This window comes from Ictalurus furcatus, chromosome 20 (genome assembly GCF_023375685.1).
Source record: "Ictalurus furcatus strain D&B chromosome 20, Billie_1.0, whole genome shotgun sequence".
Taxonomy (NCBI): Eukaryota; Metazoa; Chordata; class Actinopteri; order Siluriformes; family Ictaluridae; genus Ictalurus; species Ictalurus furcatus.
Window position 1 is genome coordinate 156,496 of NC_071274.1, and position 13,505 is coordinate 170,000.

The window sequence follows — 13,505 nt, forward strand, 5'->3', positions numbered from 1 at the left end:
AAAATGCTCAATACAGCGATAACCATTACACCCCATTACAAAAACCACCAGGAACCATTAGAAACCAGTAACAGATAAAAAACAATTCCTGTGGGCCCCACAAAATTGTTTTTATCAGTGTGGGGTAATTGTAATCATTTTCACAAATATTTTAAATAAAAGAAAATAGTAAAATATGCAGTGGTGTTTGATGGTATTCAAGAAATCGATCATTAAGAACAAGACATAGATAAAGATGAGAAAGGAATGAGTTATAAACAGAATAATGTATACCGGAATGGAGGGGAGGGATCTCAGTTTTAATGAGTCAGAAAACTCTTCATGTCAGTAAATAAGAGGAATAACAAACAGGAGTGATCGGTCGTAGGAAACTGAATATCTAACGCGATCTGTTCAACAGATAAAGCGAAAATAAGATGTATAATAAAGTGAAAACTCAGAAAAAGAAAGTTTTCTTTGTGAAACTGCGTCACCATCTCTAAGCTCGTGACGTAACGAAGGCAGCAACAAGCGTGTCGCGGACGCCTATTGGCTGCTCCAATTGAGTGCTCGACGCTGATTTGTCGCGTCCCAGCTGAGCTACTTATTCTTGACTGAGGAGCCATTTTGTTGTGAGAGAGACGAAGCGGAGGAGAGAGTGAACATCTCAGCTGTGGTGTTGGGGCGAAGAGGTTGTTGACTCCTGTAGGAAGTAACTTCTTCACCAAACAGCTGCAGCTGGTATAGTACGTGGCGTTTTCACCCACAAATCCTTAAGGAAGTCGGTAAGTCCTCGTTTTGTCTTGCTGTTAGCTAGTTAGCAAAGTTAACTAAAAAAATCCATCTGGAGGTATTTTTCGCACCCGTATTACTGTTCAGCTCAACTCCTGCGTTAGGATTGGCTAGCAGTTCGCAACTTTGTGGTTCCATTGGCTAAACGCTTGTAAATATGACGTCCTGGCCAATCGTTGCGCAGGAGGCGGGAGTTACAGAATGCGGGTGGTAGAAGCAAACCGCAAAACAATTGATCGGCCGCCATATTGTGAACGCCAGCTCTTTGTTTTGGTAGGGTTCCAATTTAATTTTTTTGCTAGACATTTTCCTGCATATTTATTATGTTTAGTTTAGTCTAGGAATGCATGATTCTGCTTTAATTATGGCATTAATTTATCGGGGTAATATCGAATGGATGTAGTAGTAATAATGTAAACAACCCGAGTTTTGGCGTCGAAGAACCTTTGTTTAGTGAATGCACCCAGAGTGGGTAATTATGTAGTTATATTATAAACTACATTTGGGGACTAGAACAGTAATGCAATACAATCCAGCTGTGCAGTATTAAAAAAACAACAACAACTTTGTGTTTTATTTGTAGATTTAAGGGCTTCCGGTAGCGCAGTGTGTGCCGAGGTGAGTTGATGTTCAGCTCAGCTTCACGACAGAACGCTGCTTTTTGGCACATGAACACCATCAACACCATCACTACCATCAACATCGAGCTAAACACGTGTGCAGTGAGAAGTAGACGGACTACTTCGAGGACCTGGAGACAGATCAGTGACGAGACAGTGAGAAGGAGAAACCTCTGCAAAGGCAACTTTACCACAACAACAGAGAGGTAAAGCTGTGCTGCAGAGGACTGTGAGGATGATGGAGGTGGTGGTGGTGGTGGTGATGATGATGATATGGTGATGGAGGTGATATACAGTATCTCACAAAAGTGAGTACACCCCTCACATTTGTGTAAATATTTGATGATATCTTTTCATGTGACAACACTGAAGAAATGACACTTTGCTACAATGTAAAGTAGTGAGTGTACAGCTTGTGTAACAGTGTAAATTTGCTGTCCCCTCAAAATAACTCAACACAGCCATTAATGTCTAAACCGCTGGCAACAAAAAGTGAGTACACCCCTAAGTGAAAATGTCCGAATTGGGCCCAAAGTGTCAATATTTTGTGTGGCCACCATTATTTTCCAGCACTGCCTTAACCCTCTTAGGCATGGAGTTCACCAGAGCTTCACAGGTTCCACTGGAGTCCTCTTCCACTCCTCCATGACGTCATCACGGAGCTGGTGGATGTTAGAGACCTTGTGCTCCTCCACCTTCCGTTTGAGGATACCCCACAGATGCTCAATAGGGTTTAGTCCATCACCTTCACCCTCAGCTTCTTTATCAAGGCAGTGGTCGTCTTGGAGGTGTGTTTGGGGTCGTTATGCTGGAATACTGCCCTGTAGCCCAGTCACCGAAGGGAGGGCATCATGCTCTGCTTCAGTATGTCACAGTACATGTTGGCAGTCATGGTTCCCTCAATGAACTGTAGCTCCGCAGTGCCGGCAGCACTCATGCAGCCCCAGACCAGGACACTCCCACCACCATGCTTGACTGTAGGCAAGACACACTTGTCTTTGTACTCCTCACCTGGTTGCCGCCACACACGCTTGACACCATCTGAACCAAACAAGTTTCTCTTGGTTCCAGTAATCCATGTCCTTAGTCTGCTTGTCTTCAGCAAACTGTTTGCGGGCTTTCTTGTGCATCATCTTTAGAAGAGGCTTCCTTCTGGGACGACAGCCACACAGACCAATTTGGTGCAGTGTGCAGCGTATGGTCTGAGCACTGACAGGCTGACCCCGCACCCCTTCAACCTCTGCAGCAATGCTGGCAGCACTCATACGTCTATTCATTGAGGGAACCATGAATGCCAACATGTACTGTGACATACTGAAGCAGAGCATGATCAGTATGCAGAATTCCAGCATGAATTCAGCATGAAGGCAGTGCTGGAAAATAATGGTGGCCACACAAAATATTGACACTTTGGGCCCAATTCGGACATTTTCACTTAGGGGTGTACTCACTTTTGTTGCCAGCGGTTTAGACATTAATGTCTGTGTGTTGAGTTATTTTGAGGGGACAGCAAATTTACACTGTTACACAAGCTGTACACTCACTACTTTACATTGTAGCAAAGTGTCATTTCTTCAGTGTTGTCACATGAAAAGATATAATCAAATATTTACACAAATGTGAGGGGTGTACTCACTTTTGTGAGATATTGTAGATGATATGATGGAGATGGCGATGATGATGATGCACAACTGTTTCTTTGTAAGACTGGATTTTTCAAACCTACATATTAAAATTTGTATAATTTTATATATAGTTGTTTGATCATAAATATCATCATTTATATTGTTTTGTAGAAATCCCTTCGAGTCATGATGTAATATTTGTATAATATAGCTGAGATTAGAGAAATAATGGTTTCGCTTTAGAGTTCAGGTCATTTTAATTGTTTTCAGGGTTTTAATGAGATTTATTCCGCCTCAGGCTTGTATAGACCCATATTCTTATCATTCTGTGTAATAGCGGTGAGATTTATTTTTAAAAACACTTCCACATCCTTGCTCAGTCTTTCTGCTGTAATTGTGGGTTTTTCCACCTTTCATCAGCATAAAGGACGTCATGTGGTTGTGGAAGGCGTATGGACTGATTTCTGATTTCCTGAATATAATTCTAAAATACGATGTTTGTGACTCAGTAACAATAATTTCCCTTCTTTTGTTATTGAGATACAGGAAGTCTAAACGTTGTGGAACGTCCTAAAGACCTGTTAAGTGTTTATTATATAACGCTGTGCTGATTTTAGTCTTCTGTTGTGCTTGAAGTCTAAACTCACACCTGTATAAGGTTTATCACAGGTACAGTTACACAGGATCTAATCCCACGTGATGTTATTTACGTTTTCACGTCATCAGGTGACATCCAGCACAGTCAGAATGGGAGGTGGTGAGAGATACAACATTCCAGCGCCCCATCCCGATCACTCGGCCTCCACAAAGCACAGCCACGTCGGCAAGGCCAAGTCGAGGATCCGGAACCAGCACGCCGGCGCATTTCCTGCGTCTCCCGGCGCTCAGATGACCCCCGAGAAACTGGCGGAGAAGGAGAACAGCGGCTCGGTCCGTTTCTCCTACAGCGATCAGTGCTGGGGCGGAGCCGTGACTCACCTGAACAACATCCTGGTCACGCACTGCAGCCACGCCTACGCCGGCGCCAAATTCAGCGAGCCTCCTTCTCCCAGCGTGCTCCCAAAACCTCCTAGTCACTGGGTTTCCCTTCCCATGATTCCCTGCGATCGGCGCGAGATGATGGCCTTTCAGTTAAAGAGCCTCCTCAAAGTGCAGGCGTAAAAAAAAAAAAAAACCCCACAATGTTAACGAACCATCAGCGACTTCGTCAGGCTCCGCCCCTCCTGCAACGCTGCAGCGCCATGATATCTATTTTAAGCGGGACCATTTCTGCAAACGGTTCCTCTTTAAATGTAAATAGTTTTTTTAAAGGTTCGGGCGGGTATTGCATCGCTGCGGCCTTACAGGAGGGCGGAGTTTAAATGTGTCAATCAACCAAATGCTCAACTGGATCTCCTTCTTGCTAATGTTAGGTTTTGTTGTTTTTGTTGGCCGTTAACGTGTGTGTGTGTGTGTGTGTGTGTGTGTGTGTGTGTGTGTGTGTGTCTGTGTGTGTGAGAGAGAGAGAGAGTGTGTGTCAGGGCGATGGGACAAATCACTTCACACGAACGTGTGCATCACAATAATCATCGTTTATATTTCAGCACAGACAAGTTTTGATGCGAGTGTGTTTGTGTGTGTGTGTGTGTGTGTGTGTGTGTGTGTGTGTTTGTATGATTTATCCTCACAACATGGTGCGCACACACACCTTGTGGTTTCAGCTCCTGTACTTTTATAATTAGCGCTGTGCGCACTGCACTATGGGGGTTGAAATTCTACGAGGTGTGTAAATAAGCAGTGTCTCCTTTCTCTTTATTCCACCAATCATCAGTGTTTAAGTTCCGTGAAGTAATCCAGTGTATCACCTGCAGCGAGTCCCCTTGGTCACATGGTCACAGACCTGCGTGTGCTGATGATCTGTAAAACTACACCGCGCGCTGTGGGGCGTGAACCGAGTCGAGTTCTGTCCAGGTGCAGTTTAGTTTCAGACGGGTTTAAAGGAGCGCTTCTGAGGGCTCTGATTAAAGTAAAGTACTAATCACACCACCGCCACAGAGCCGTGACATCAGCACACGCTTGTCTGGAGGATTTACACCACAGAGGAGATTTGAACACGATCAGTGACGTACGCAGCTTTCTGGTGAACCATGCGGAGGAAGGCATATGTGGGCGGGGCATCGGGGTGTCGATCATCTCGCTGTCTCGCTTCGTTCGCCTGTTTGCCACGGGGCGCGTCGCTAACATCGTGTCTTAGCAATTAATCCGTTTACCTTTTTAAAAAGGGGCCAAAGTTTTAGACTCATTCGACTTGTTCTTTGCCTTGCACTGTGTCCATGTTGTGAGCGTGAAGTACCCCCACCCCCCTGCTTCTTATTTCTGTATAACGTGTTCAGGCGTGTGCTGTATCGGATCCGCTGCCTGATAACCGTCCGATCTCATCGCTTTACGCTGATGGTGTACCTAAAATCAGTAGATGGTTTAATATGGAGCGCGTTGGCGCTGTATCGCAGGTTTAGATGTCAGTACGATCACATCACTTCCTCTGACAGGTTTAGGTTATCCACGATGCGTTACGAAGATAACCGTGGATTATTTCTGCCATTACGCCGTGTATCTGGTTATCGGCACTCGCCTGAACACGGCGTCCCTCCTCTGCGCACGGCGCGTTAGCGGCCAGCCGGAAGACGACTCTGAGGAGCCGTGTAAATAATGAGATGTACAAACCTGTAGTATACTGTATATTAAACGCAGGGTTGTTTTAAACCTGCTGATAAAGTATTTTTAGTAAGAACACTGAATGTAAGTCACGCAGAAGACGTGGCTTGATTTGAAATGCTGAAATTATTTTTGTCTAAAAAAAGAAAAAAGAAAATATTTGCCTGTAGCGAGTCTCTACCTGTGATCCTGCACAGCTGTTTATTACTGAACACGCAGACCGGGAAACAGCTGTAAGTGCAAAGTTTATAAAATATATATGTTCAAATTCCACAGACTCTTTTACACACACACACACACACTCTCTCCATTTTCAAATAAGAACCATGGGTTTGTTTTGTTTTTTCAAGAAATACTTTGTCTCGATTGTTTCAGTAAATTGTAATGGACGCAGGTGTATCAGGTGTGAGTTCCTTCCTCCGCAGACTCACATTTGAATACAGCGCTGTAATGTTTTTGTTTTAATTGATTTTCTTCTTTTTTTCTCTGTGTGTGTGTGTGTGTGTGTGTGTGTGTGTGTGTGTGTGTGTGTAAAAGTCTCTCAACCTTCCCTAATAATTGGCTTGTAATAATTTGTCCCAAACTTTTAAGAAAGTCACTTGTGGAGGGAAAAAGAAAAGTTAAAGCCCATTTTATTGTAATTGGAATGTAGTAAAGTTTTGAAAGCACTGTCTGATTTGGTTAAAAAATAAATAATAAAACTCCTCCCCTTTCACCCCCCAAAACGGTGTGTTTTCCTTTATCTGTAAATAAGTAATGAGTGTGATGTGATGGTGAGGCGTCGGGGAAGTGGACTGTAGTAAACACTCCTCACTCTTCTGTGTGAAACATTACAGATGTTGGTGAACTCTCAGACACATCTGTCCCCGTTTCCCTCTGCAGTGTTTTGGGTTTATTATGAAAAGATCGAACCCTGCTATGTTTCCGCTCCGCTACAGAACACGGGTTCGAGTGTCTGAGTTTGGTTCTAATTTAACTCTCCAGTCTTATTAAAGTTAATTTTCTGATGGTTTCACATTTTGCTCAGTAATTAACGAACCCCCGAGGAGGGAAATATTCCTGATCCACCCTGATGTTCTACATTAGAACCTGATTCTGTAGGTAATGTTAAATAACTACCACTGATACAGCATGCTGCTCAAATACTAGTTCCATTATTATTATTATTGTTATTATTATTATTATTATTATTATTATCTACCAGGATGGCTATATATTTAGATCCTCATATTTACCTCGTGTTACACCTCAGCTTTATTCAGTGATGTGTTCTAGCTAACAGTTTAGTAACTGGTGTAACTTTGGTCACTCGAATAGCACGCTGTAGCATGATTTTAGGATCTTTTTAAATGGGGTACAGTGTAATGAGTAGGTATTGTTTTATTTATTGACATGCTAGGTTTGCTAATAAATAAAATGTAGTGACGGTTGAGTGTTTAGGATGTAACTGTTACTGTAGAAATCTGTCTCTGATTTAGACTTTACACTAAGGTTTAGGTTAAATGTCGTGTTTCTGTAAACAGGCGTATTGAGCACAGACAATTAACTTTATTACTGAAGATCCATAAAGAGTTTTTCTGCCATTGAATTTATATCCATAAACATTTATATTGATAAGAATATTATCAGTGCACAGTTTTTATTAAATTATATAAAATAGAATTTAAACTAGCAGTGATAGTTTAATGCTGGTGAGGGCAGACTGAATATTTGGGATTATGAGGAGTATGATGTGATGTTTATACATGGAATTTAACTGGGAATAGTTTTGGGGGACACACACACACACACCCACACCCCCCCCCCCCATATTTAATTTGCTCCACAGGTGAATTTGTCCAAGCTCTAAAAGCCATTACATCAATATGAGCTGATTAGCTTGACCTGTTTCCTACTGAACATTCAGAAATAAACTGCAGGTTTCATGATGTTTATTTCAGTAAAATGTGATTATTACAGAAAAAATATTGTAAAGAAAGAAGTGTTTCAAAACATGATTATAAACACAATCCAATTTATATTCAGATTAATTTTATATGAATATATAATGTTTAAAATGGTTATAAGTATAAATGCAGTTGATGTGCAATACCTCGTAATGAGAAATACAATTACAGAAATTAATAACACACTGTAGTTATAGTTAAATTAAAAAGTTTAATTAAAGTTTAATTATGAAGTAACTCTTTAAACAAAATGAAAATTATTATAAATCCGAATGCATTTGAATGTTCAACGAGAAAACAGTGCTATTAAACAATATTTCAGATTTGGTAAAGAGTTAAAGATAAATGAATGTATAGAGGTTCATGGAGAGCATTTGATGAGACACAGAGCTTTATACCGAGACTGACAGTTCATATCTCTCCAGCTGAAGTCTTTCCGTGGATCGACGGCGCCGCAGTGCTGAGAGAGATGATGCTCGGGCTGTTTCCCTTCATCCCAGTAGGAGTACGGAAACACGGCCTTCCCATCGGCCCAGATCCAGAACCCAAAGAGTCGGCTCTGTCTAAGCCCCACCCACACCGGCTCAGAGACATGCCCCCTATTGAGCTCAGACTCCACCTCTCTCTGTTCAGATTCAGAATCGATGCTCAGAAATCCAGCCCTGTTCCCGTCACAACAGTAATCCAGCGCTTCCTCCCAGCTCAGAGCCTCATCACTCACATGGATGGAAGCTGATAGAGACAGAAAACCCCAAAAGGAGGAGGATGGTTTAGAGTGATATCAGAGACAGAGACTCACACCAGCTGTGTTCTAGTCATCATACAGAAGATTGCTGAGACAATTTTACTGTTTGGAAAGTCCACACTTACTGCTGTAGCACACAGGGTATTGATGATTACTGCACGGTACTGAATACCATTTCCCTTCAAACAGTTTAACACAGTCCTCTGATGATGATGATAGAGGATGACCACTCCCCCAGTTTCTGTAGGTGGAGTTTCCTCCATCGGTCCACTGCCAGTCATCACACAGCAGGCCGATCCAGAAGGGATTGTTGCTGTTTAACCCTTTAATCTTCACCTCTTCATTCTGCTGCTGATCTCTGATACTGACCAGGTCAGTGTATTTCCCCCTGCAGTAACGCTGAGCACCAGACCAGGTCTTATTCTCAAGGATTAGATGATAATTGTGTTTAGATTTAATGTCACCTGTAGATGTGAAAAATATAGACTCATAATTTATCAACAATCTTAGAGGTGACATTTTTTTTGTATTTGGACCTGTGATAGTTACCTTCTTCATAGCACATGAAATATTTTGTCCCTGTGCACTGAAGACTTTCCCATAAACCATCAGCCTTCATAGCAGCACAGTAGCTCGATGTCCCACAAACCCCTGTCAGATTTCTGAATGTTACAGGATCACCATTAGACCATTTCTCACTGAAGTTACTGCGATAGAGACCGATCCAACCGCCACTGATACCAGCCTTCTCCGTCATATTATACAGGTCAGTGTTGTCTTCATCAGAGTACACAGTGACGAGGTCGATGTAATTATCTCTGCAAGCTGCCCGAGCCGCAGTCTGATTCATGCCACTCGGAATGATCTGGAACGTAGAGAGACGGCTGTGGACTGGAGGAGAAAAAGCTGTGGAAGAAATTTCTCCTGTTAATGAATCAGGACAGAGATGATGGAGGGAAATGTGATGAGGATGAACACTCATTACGTATAAAACTGTGACCGTGAGAATCACATGATCACCTCCTTGTGTGTGTGTATGTGTGTGTCACTCATTCTGTAAACCTATATCTTTTTAACGCTCAGATATGTGTGCCTAATGTTTTGGCTGTTTTTGATACCAAGTTTAACATTCAATAAAATAAAAAATATATTTTAAGTCTCCTATTATAACGAGTTATGTAGTGTATTTTTCAGCGCAGTTAGGTTGATGACACAAACGTGTTGCTGAATGAATTGTGATTGGTGTAGAGGCTGAATAACAAAACCTGTGATTGGTCAACATGTGGACCTGCTGTTTATACTAACTTCCTCCTCCAACAATGAACAGATCACAAAAGTGAATAAAGAATGTGTGTGTTCCGAGCACTTCACTCAGCCGGGGCAGGACTACTGTTAATCCTGAGGATCATCACCGCTCAGCTGAGGAACATGTACTTCTTCATCAGCCTGAAACTCTAGAACCTCCACTAGAACATCGGTCCATGAAATTTCCACAATTACGTATGTACTGTTTATACACTCATTTATTTTAATATTAACAGAACTGTATATAATGGTTCCAGTAGGTGGTGCAGTAGATGGTGGTGTTGGTGTCCCACGGCGCTGTGGGACCGTCAGGAACATGTGGGGAACTCTGTAGCTCATCATACTTGTATAACTCTGTGTGCTCGTAGCTCTTTAGTCTTTTATCTCATTGAATAGACTTTTCATGATTCATAGTAAATAGATTTATACTCAGTTTATTTGTGCCTTTATAAATGATTAGTGTTGAAAGTCATTCATTGTTTTATGTAAAGTGTCGTGATATTAATTTAAAATGAAGTGTTCTATAAATAAAGATGATTAAAATGAACAAAAAATAACGTGTGCATCATTTGTCTGCTTTTCCTTTTGACTCTATATTTCCTGATTCCAAACACTTAACCCTCCCCAAATCAAATGAATGCTCTGTTAACCGCAGCATTCATCACATTCAGAATAAAGTCCCAATGAGTTTCTTTTCTTTTGTCTGCACCTCCATCTTGTTTGAGCAGTAAAACTAAACCCCTCCTCACCAGAAGGTGGCAGTATGATTCCAGAGTTCATGAACAGAAATAATCAGGAACTCTGTTCGTGGATCTCAGCAGAACAGCAGAACACAAGACCTTTATGGTTCATATCTTTCATTTTGACGCCACTTAAAGGGGCATCATTCTAAATTAGTCAACAGATCAGTAAACGCTGCAGTGTTTATTCTACTCGTACTGTATTTCTTCTCATTATGTTTATCTGAAGCCCCGCGTGGTTTATTTGCTGACTGTAACAGAATCAGGCTGTGCTCAGACCTCACTGACTTCAGCCATGTCTTTATCCTCTGAATAAAGAGGATAAACAGCCTGAGATGGGGTGGGAGTGTCCCCAGCCTGAGATGGGGGTGTGTCTATAAAATTACTGACAGGAGGGTCTGTAGTAGTTTTGCAAACAGGTTTTTCTCAGCCACCGAATACGCTTGTGCTGAGCCCATGGCTTACAGCATTATTTTAAATTATGGTGTGTTTGTTTTTTATCAGACTTTAAAAACAAAGAAAAAAAATGTACAATGTGAATGTATAAAAGTACACTATAGAAAAAAGGTTTTCTTTCATGTGATGTTTATATACTATACTTTACTGTATTATACTATACTATGCGTTGCTATGCTATACTTTACTATGTATACGTATAATGCATATATATACTATATATATATATATATATATATATATATATATATATATATGCATTATACTTTTCTATAATTTACTATACTACACTTTACTACACTGTACTATACTTTACTGTATTATACTATACTTTACCATACTTTACTATACTTTACTGCACTTTACTGCACTATACTTTGGTTTACTTTACTATACTTTACTATACTATACTTTAATATACTTTACTATACTCTACTATACTACACGTTACTATACTATACTTTACTATACTTTAATATACTTTACTATACTATACTTTAAGTATCATGTAAATGTGAATGTGTCTGTTTTTGTGTTGCCCGCACACACACACACACACACACTAGTGTTACACTACATTACGCCATGAGCTGATTGCAGTAACAAATTTCTACCAGAGAGGTCTCCAAACTGCTGAACCACTGAAAGTTACACGCTGCAGCTTTAATCAGGCTGCTGATTGGCGCTCGATACGCTGCAGGACAAACTGCAGCTTCTGTCATTACTAAACAGGAAATAAACATATTTCTATTGTATTTTCTTAAATAAAAACAACTAATGACTACAATAAAGACTTAAATATAGCTAAGCTGAAATGATAGTGACACTGACACACACGTCATTCCATCCTGATATAAAGTTTTCAACACGCAATACATTATTAAATCGTTATAAATGTATTGTGATGTTTTTGTCCATGCTACTCTGTGCTGATCTTCCAAACTCAGTCATGCAGGGAACAGGTATGCAAATATCATGCTGATGACATCATCACGGCCGCTGACTTTATGGTTTCTGTGAGTTTTATGGATTCATACAGCAACAATAACCCTCTGATCTCTGACACTCAATAAGAAAGAGTTCATTTACTAAAACAGATGTCAGGATCTTTCATACAGTCACACACACACACACACACATCACACCCACACACACATACACACATCACACACACACACACACACATCACACACACTGTTTATAATGATCAAACTTTTACCTGAAGATTTTCCCATTTCAAAATATACTCCAATCATTACATATGAAATATTTTAATAAAGATCATTAATTAGAAGTCGATATTTACCTGAGAGCAGGAGGAACAGGACTGACACGGTTACCATGGTGACGCCAAAGCTGAGGTGAGGCCCTGTGTGTTTAAAATACAACATCAGTTAATAATAATAATAATTAATAATAATGATAGTAATAATAACATCAATAATAATAATACTAATAATAACGCTTTATTGAGCAGGTGCACTGGTGTATATTCAGGAATTTGACGTATAAACACATTACAGTGAGATAAAACATGACTGTGAACAGAAATGGAGATTATATACCATTATTGCACAGTACGTAAAAAAGAAGAACATTGTACAGAGTAGAATGTGGTATAGAGAAAGAGGTTATTGCAATAATAATACGAATACTAATAATAATAATAACAATAATAATAATAGTAATAATAATAATAATAATAATAAAGAGGACTTGTATCAGAAGAAGGGCTTGTTGTCAGAGAGAGCTGGCTGTGTGTGTGAAGTGTAAATGATAAAAGCAGTGTGTGAATTTGTCAATAACTAATCAGTGATATGAGAACGTGATCAGGTGAACAGATCCAGGTAAAGTGCTGCAGTCTTACCTGATGAGGTGCTCGCTGCTGAATGGAGTCTTAATGTTCAAATCAAACCCCTTTAACATCCACACGATCACGTGATCAGAGAGAACAGGAGCTGATGAGGGAATGTGTACATCATTTACAGAAAAAGTAAACAGGTTGTAACCTTCCTCAGGTAAATGAGCTGAAGTGTTCCTGCGTGATGGTGAGAGGCGTTATGGTCACTGCAGACTCGCTGGATTAATGATTAAACTCAGATATCATCATAAACCCCACCGTCCCTCCTGATTTTTTTTTTTTTCTTTGCTCCTGATACAGCACTGCAGGTGTTCCACAGGGGGAGCAAAGGGCCGCGCGTTTTATTAACCGTCCTGTCTGCATTTTAACTTTAATAACAAATACAATAATCAATGAGCGTCAGTGAGATAAAGGATTTCATCTACAGTTTATCAAAGATAATCACATGCACACTTCCAAAAAGGTTCTTTAAGGGTTCTTCAGGGGTTCTTCATATAACTAATGAGTCTTAGCTTCTGGGACTCTTTCTAAGGGTTCCTCCAGAGGGAACTTCATTTTTAGAAGAGTGTAAATAATGATGAAAAGAGGAACAGCACACTTCCTATTATTATATTATATTTATCATTAAAATTCATATAATTATATATTATATATTATATTTATCATTAAAATACATATAATTATATATTATATATTATATTTATCATTAAAATTCATATAATTATATATTATATATTATATT

At 40.1% G+C, this 13,505-nt stretch overlaps 1 protein-coding gene across 1 annotated transcript; it reads left to right on the forward strand.

Annotated features, from left to right (window-relative positions):
• The first annotated feature begins 595 nt into the window (after window positions 1-595).
• Window positions 596-6,435, forward strand: pnrc2 (proline-rich nuclear receptor coactivator 2). The gene is made up of 3 exons (XM_053651965.1): window positions 596-764; window positions 1,355-1,597; window positions 3,743-6,435. The coding sequence occupies exon 3, from the start codon at window positions 3,764-3,766 to the stop codon at window positions 4,175-4,177; it is 414 nt and encodes a 137-aa protein (XP_053507940.1). The 5' UTR covers window positions 596-764; window positions 1,355-1,597; window positions 3,743-3,763; the 3' UTR covers window positions 4,178-6,435.
• The last annotated feature ends 7,070 nt before the right edge of the window (window positions 6,436-13,505 follow it).